Genomic DNA, 7,231 nt, shown 5'->3' on the forward strand with positions numbered 1-7,231 from the left:
CTGGAATGAGGTCTGGTGCCCTCTTCTGGCCTGCAGACATACACACAGACAGAATATTGTATACAAAATAAATAAATATTTTTAAAAAAAAAAAAAAGAAGAGGGCGGGGAAGCCCCACTCTAGGTAAATCCCGAGGCAGCAGTGCCAAGGCCAGGGGACCAAAGCCGAAGTTCAGTTCGAGGTACACAGCGGCAGAGTCCAAAGGCGATTGGAAAAGAAAGGAGAGACTTTGAGGAGGGAATGGCCTTGTGGAACGAGCAAAAATGACCGTAGTCTTACCTCCTTGCCCTGCCCCACCTGCACCTGCCCAGCTGGCAGCTGCACTAGGCTGAGAGTGGACACAGAATGGGGAGAGCACAAGTCACAGAACACCTGGTCCCTGGGTCTGGGGGGAATTTAACACTGGAACTCCAGCTCTTTGACGATGTGGGGGAAGGTGAACTCAGGCTGGTCCTGCTGGTGTCTGCTGCAGGGGGAGGGTGTGCGCACTGTTATAAAAAGGTCCTGATGTATGTAGGCTTCAGCCGGCTTGGGGGATGGGCTGAAGTTATTTCTGGCATGTGGTGCTATATCAAGTGTGCTCATGTTAACAGTCTCCATAAATAAACTGGAGATGTGAGGCAGGAGGATCACAAGTTCAAGGCCAGGCCATGTAGCAGGACTGTCTAATCTGACAACAGCGAAACAGAACCGAGCGAATAACGGCCACCATGGTTAAAGCCAGGCATAACGGCTCTGCCTATGAAGCCAGTGTTTGGTAGGCTAAGGCAGGAGGGCAGCTGTGAGTTCAAGGCTAGCCTGGACTGCACAGTGAGTTCCAGGCCAGCCTTGGCAACATCTCTTTAAACAGCTCCAACAAAAGCTCGTGGAAATGAGGAGCCCACTCTTCCTGAGACTGGATTCAGCTGCCCACTTCGGGGTCTCCAGAGCTTGACCCCAGGATCCTCTTGGGATGCTGACCAACACAGAGCAGGGACTTGGGGGCTGTTGTTACAGTGGAGTGGGGTGGAGGAGAGGAAAAATCAAACGAGAGCTCAATCTGCTTTTCCAGCATTTTCCTCTGAGACACTAAGGAAGCCCCGTGAGAGAAGGAAGGGTCTGAACGTGGACTAAGACCCTCTGCTTTGGCCAAATGCCTGCTTCTGGGCACCAGGAGGCAATGGGGGCATTTTAAAAACAGGAAAGTATTTTTGAAATATCACCCTGAAGCTGGGTGTGGTGGCTCAGGTAACATCAGTGCTTAGGGGGCTGAGACAAAAGGCTTGCTGAACTCTAAATGTTTCAGGCCAGCTTGGACTACATAGGATGTTCCAGGGAGCCTGGGTACAGTGTATAAACACTGTCTCAAAAGAGCAAGCTGGAGACACCCAAACCCACAGAGAGAGATACAGAGACAGACACAGACAGACAGACAGACAGAGACAGAGAGAGCTCAGAGAGAGCTCAGTAATTAAGTTGATTACCTCACAAGTGCCAAGAACCCGAGTTCGGATTCCCAGAACCCCTATGAAAGTTCATGCTGTCATCTCCCTGACAACGGGATGGGAGATACAGGGAATGTCACAGACATCCCTGGTCAGCTAGCCTATACCCTTCTTAGTGACATCCCAGGTCCATGAGAGACCCTACCTCAAACAAAGGAAAAGGTGCCTGAGGAAGGACACTTGAGGTTGTCCTCGGATCTCCACATGAAAATACACACATGCCCACCCCATGCCCACATAGATACCCCCCCACACATGAACGTGCACATACAACAACCAGGTAAGCAAAAGCCCACAGCTGCTGAGGCCAGAGGTCTGACAGCCAGTGCGCCAGGAGGACGTCTCCTTCTCAGGGCTCAGAGCTGCCTTACCTCACTCTGGACTTGCCTGGCTGTGGAGGCCCGGAGTCAGTACGCCCACCTCCCACGGGGCACACTCCCGGATAACCCATTTGCCACAAAGCTCTTTCCTCTTCTCTGTGCCCAACTTTTGTTGTTCTTACAAGGAACCAGTTGAATCTGCCAAGTCCCTGCTTCAGACCACAGTTCCAGAAACTAGGAATATCGTGTGTGTGTGTGTGTGTGTGTGTATGTGTGTGTGTGTGTGCGCGTGTGTGCTATGGCACATGTATGATAGCAGACAACTTTAAATCAGCTCTCTCCACCTTTACAGGAGCTCCAGGGATCTGACTCAGGTCAGCAGATTTGCAAGGCAAAGCGTCTTTACTCCCTGGGCCATCTTGCTAGCCCAAGTAACTTTCATCAGGCTCTTCCCCCATTCCTTGGCCAGTGCTGAGGAGTGAACCCAGGACTGGCCTTCTGCATGCCAGGCAAGCACCCCCCCCCCACCCGATCTACATCCCTACTCCTCTAGAAACAGACCTTTTGGAGCGACGTGAGTCAACACACAGCAGTGGTTACGAGCCTTCCCCCAGAACTCCAGAGCCTATAGTTGTCAATGAGCGGTCACAGGCCAAAGTCTAGGACAATCTTTATTGGAGCTTGGAATGTTATAGCAATTCACCTGACTCAGGCAAACTGAGAATGAGCAGCAGCGGTGACAGACACCAGCAGCGGGGGTGTCCTGGCTACATTAGGAATCCTGCTCGCCAGCAAGCAGGACACGGCGCATACGCATACACACACACACACACACACACACACACACACACACACACTCCTACACAAACTTACACTCACACTGGCTCACTCCCTCTTGGGTGAGTCTGAGGCCAGGCAACTCAGCCTGCTCCACACCTCTTGGAGAAGGCTCATCCACCTCTTGGGGCATCTGCTAAGCCAAGCCTGAAGGGACCACGGGTGGCCCCTGGGGTGGAGGAGCTGGAAGTGGCAGGTGCCTTGCAGTTTGGGAGAAGGGGATGCAGGACAAGGGATGGGTGGGGGCAGAGCGAAGAGGCTGCAAAGACACAGATGGGACAAGGGCATCTCCTCTCCTCCACCCATTCCAACCTCGCAGCACGGCCAGCGCCCTGGGCACAGAAAAGTCTGGGTAGCATCAAGGGGGCCCCCTGTGTCCTAGGAAGGCACTGAAATGGGGAGCAAATCTGGGAACCCGGCATCTCCCCAAAACACGCCCAGAAGAGGAGGATGGCTGAGCGAGAAGGGTTTGACATGCCAGATGCTGCGGTAACAAGACTGGGAAGCCCAGATTCCACTTCCACCCCGATGGTGGAGTGGGAGAGCGCTGAGATACAGCCCCTCTGGCCAGCAGAGGGGGAAAGGGCTGGAGGCTTGGCTGCCCCTCTGCCCTCAAGGGCAGTGAGAGTGAACCTGACCTCACCCATATGTCCATGGTAGGAAGAGGGGCAGGAGCGAGGGCCCAGAGTCTCCTGCCCCGAGGCCAGGGCTACCAGAGCACGGCCCCATCCAGGTTCCCATAGCCTGGCTCAGCACGCAGCCTCCAGTATGTATGGTTGGTCACCCACCACTCCTTGCCGCTGCTGTCTGTCTGTCGCCTGGGGGAAAAGCACCAGTAGGTGTGGGTAGAGGATGGTAGAACGCAGTCTAGTTCCCGGTGCTGCCTCCCACAAACTACTCTAAGCAGAAGGCGGTAATGAGGAGCCGGGCTGCAGAGGGACCCAGAGCGGCGGGTAGGGCGGGCGGGGGATGAGGCACCTGAAGAAGCGTGCCTGGTGCACTATGTTGTTCTCCTCCATCACTCTCCTCCGGTCTCGCTGGAGCTGCTCTATCCTCCTCTTCTGGGCCTCCGCTGCCTGTATGTTCCCCTCCTCCAGGTACCTGATGATCCAGACATCAGGCAGTGAACTGGCTAGCCTCAGGGGTTCCCAGAGCTGAGGTCCCTGCCCCTTTCCCATTTTAAGGAGTTCCTAGGGAGGTCAGCCAGGCACAGACCTCTGGTCAGGCCGGAGCCGTGTGTCAGTGGAAGGCAGGGTCCGTTTCAGCTCTGCGGTCAGCTCATTCAGCTCCAAGGCAAACTGAGTGAAGCCGAAGTTTCGCTCATGGTCTGGGGGCATTGAATCTGGGGGAGGCAAGGGGCTGGGGCAGGTGGACTGTGTTACAGCCACCCTCACCCTCTTCAGTCCTCCTGGACACCCCACTTACTGGGTTTCCAAAGGCACTGCCCACCCGGTGGGAGGCCGCGGTACAGCCCCTCATGCCATTTCCCGAAGAGGCGGTGGAGGACGCGCCCACTGCGGCTAAGTACGGCGCCTTGCACCTCGTGGATGTTGGAGCTCCAGTACTTGGCCTAGGGTGAAGAAGGTGGGAGTGAGTGAGGGGCTCTCCCCCTTCCCCAGAGGAGAGGCCTCTCCAGGTGGAGAGGTGGGGTGGGCGCGCGGCTGCGCCTACCTTGCAGAAGGTGATCTTACAATGGCAGGAGCTATCCTGTGTGTTTCGGATAAGCACCTCTCCATAGTGCTCGATCCAGCGCTGGCCACTGAGGATGTTGTGGATACAGGACGTCACCTTGTTCCACTCAAAGTGGTCCCCAAACCTGAGAGAGACAGGGCACATGAGAGCAGCAGCCAACCAGCCCTGGGAAACAGGTGGGCTGTTAATGGAGATGCCCCTTTCTTCCTGTATCAAGTCACAAGGTGGGGTTGGAGAGATGGCTCAGAGGTTAAGAGCATTGCCTGCTCTTCCAAAGGTCTTGAGTTCAATTCCCAGCAACCACATGGTGGCTCACAACCATCTGTAATGGGGTCTGTTGCCCTCTTCTGGCCTTCAGGCATACACACAGACAGAATACTGTGTACATAATAAATAAATAAATATTAAAAAGAAAAAGTCACAAGGGCTGGAGGGAGCAGTGCCGAGGTCCGGCACCAGCTATGGGAGGTGCGACTCTTGTTCATAAACTCAGTCCCCATCACAGAACACTCCAGTGAACAAGTCTGGATTCCATAACAAAGTTCCTGAGTGCATGGGTCACGGAAATAACACTACAGAAGGGTCCCTGCCACTCTTTCGTTTTGTTCTGGGATTTTTGAGACAGGGTCTCACTGTGTAGCCTTGGCTGGCCTCAGGACTTGCTGCATAGCCGGGGCTGCTTTGAACCCACAGATACCTACTTGCTTCAGTGTGCACCACCAAACCAGGCCCCTGTCACTCTTAGTGAAAGGCCTCCTTCCTCTTTAGCTTCTGCTATCTGTCTGTGTCTCCGTCTATCTCTCTCTCTCTTAGGTTTTTGAGACAGGTTTTCTCTGTGTAGCCCTGACTGTCCTGGAACTCATTTTGGAGGCAGGGCTGCCTCTGCTCCCCAAGAGCAGGGATTAAAGGCACTCACCACCACACCCGGCTGAAATGAGGGTTTTCAAGCATGGTTTGTGATCCATTTGTTCCAGCATCCATTTAGATTTCTGTGTGTGTGTGTGTGTGTGTGTGTGTGTGTGTGTGTGTGTGTGTGTGTTGGGGGTGGGGATGCCTCGTTTCCATAGATTTGAAGTCTGAAGTGCGTTTCTTGAGGTGAGTCATGATCAAAAAGTTGTGAAAGACACTTAGTCAGATGACCTCGTTAAGCCCCCACCCCGGTTCTCAGGCTTCTCGCCTTCTTCACAGTAACCGCTGTAGATGCAAGTGTAAAATGCACAGATGCCACCGCCTGCTGTCACCTCCAGCAGCTCCAGGCTAGACCAGGCCCCACTTGCAGCCGGGAGAAGGCCAGCGGCCAGGCCCAGCCCCTGGAATTTACAGTACTCACCTGGGCAGGCTGACATTGACGGTCCCCACAGGCACAATCTCCAGGGATTTGCCCCAGAACTTGTTCTTCCACTTCATGTCTGGTGGGGGGGGGGGGAGGGAGCAGCAGACATAAGGCCAGAGTGATCCAGATTGTTCCAGCCACCCCCGCACCCCGCCACCCATAACCTTCATGCCCGTCCAACCCTGCACCACTCACCTTGCCAAAAGATGAAGTTCTCTGATTCTGCGTGACACGCGGAGATCGGGGGATGATGGGAAACCTTGATAAACAAACAAACAAACAAAAGTCCTTAACACTGCCCCTGAGGAGCTTGGGGTCTTTTTAACCTGGCCTCCACCCTGATTCTCTGATTCCTACCTAGTTTTAGGGGAATCAGTTAACTCTTGTTTGTTTGATCTTTGAGACGGGGTTTCTCTGTGTAGTCTTGGCTGTCCTGGACTCGTTCTATAGAACAGGCTGACCTCAAACTCACAGAGATCCGCCTGCCTCTGCCTCCCAAGTGCTAGGACTACAGGTCTGCGCCACCACTGCCCAGCTTGAATGGGTTAATTCTAAGCCATTTGCTCCTGCAATCCCCAGGCACCATCCACGTTCATTATCATCTCTGTCCCCCACTGGGCCCGTATTCTTCTTGATCACTGGCCTTGCTGGCCACCCTGACTAACTCTGCTGATGGAACCCTCAAAAAGCAGCCCTGCTTTGGTACAGACATTCCCTGCAACATACCCAACAGGGCCTCCAACCCATGCGGGAAAAGGCAACTCCTTCCACTCTGGCCTGATCCCTGCTACCTGCTCCCCTCCGAGCCTTCCAGGCTGGCAGCTCTTCCTTCATGGCTCCACAGCCCTCCCACACAGCTTCCCTTCAGTCCTTCCTTCCACATGACCCCTTCTCTACAAACAAAAGGGTTTCCTGCATCTCCCATCCGAAGCAGCAAGCCTTCCCTTTATTTTCCCACACAAATATTCGTAGCTCTTTTATTCATAATACCCCCAACAGGAAACAATTCAAACGTCAATCAAAAAGGAAACAAGCAAACTGCTGTGCGTTCACACATACAAAGGGATATTCATTAATAAAAGGAATACACTATTGGCACACTCAACAATATCAATAAGGCTTTATGCTGAGTGAGGGGAGCCACCAATGAGTACACACGCCATGACTGCATTTTCAGCCTGCCCCTTCTAGACAGGCATGTTTCTGCTGGCATCTGTGCCCATCATTTCTGGCAGGATAGTAGCAGAAGTCCCCTCCCTAGGTCAGAATGGGAGGATTCTATTGTACACATTATTCTGCTGTGTAAAATCTGCACCCTCTTTAATCCCTGATCTCAGGAGGCAGAGAAAGATCTACCTAGCAAGTTCAAGGCCAGCCAGGGTTACATAGTAAGACCCTGTCTCAAAAAACAAAGCAAACAACACCAACAAAAACCAAATAAAAGAATGAGTTGTCTCAGCCTTTCATATTCCCTCTGGTGCCCACCCTTTTCTCCTCCCTCTGGTGCCCACCCTTTTCTCCTCCCTCTGGTGCCCACCCTTTTCTCCTCCCTCTGGTGCCCACC

The 7,231-nt window shown here is 53.5% G+C and overlaps 1 protein-coding gene across 1 annotated transcript in view; it reads right to left on the reverse strand.

The window, feature by feature from the left end:
- Positions 1-2,473: 2,473 nt before the first annotated feature.
- The window catches only part of Osbpl7 (oxysterol binding protein like 7), an 18,254-nt gene continuing 13,496 nt past the window's right edge, over positions 2,474-7,231 (reverse strand). Inside the window, exons 16-22 of the mRNA XM_013354143.2 lie at positions 5,863-5,926; positions 5,665-5,743; positions 4,314-4,458; positions 4,068-4,212; positions 3,858-3,984; positions 3,621-3,743; positions 2,474-3,460 (exon numbers count right to left, since the gene is read on the reverse strand). Of these exons, the coding sequence (XP_013209597.2) occupies positions 3,352-3,460; positions 3,621-3,743; positions 3,858-3,984; positions 4,068-4,212; positions 4,314-4,458; positions 5,665-5,743; positions 5,863-5,926 (792 nt within the window). The 3' untranslated portion in view covers positions 2,474-3,351. The remainder of the gene's footprint in view (positions 3,461-3,620; positions 3,744-3,857; positions 3,985-4,067; positions 4,213-4,313; positions 4,459-5,664; positions 5,744-5,862; positions 5,927-7,231) is intronic.

This window comes from Microtus ochrogaster, unplaced genomic scaffold (assembly GCF_000317375.1).
Source record: "Microtus ochrogaster isolate Prairie Vole_2 unplaced genomic scaffold, MicOch1.0 UNK31, whole genome shotgun sequence".
Taxonomy (NCBI): domain Eukaryota; kingdom Metazoa; phylum Chordata; class Mammalia; order Rodentia; family Cricetidae; genus Microtus; species Microtus ochrogaster.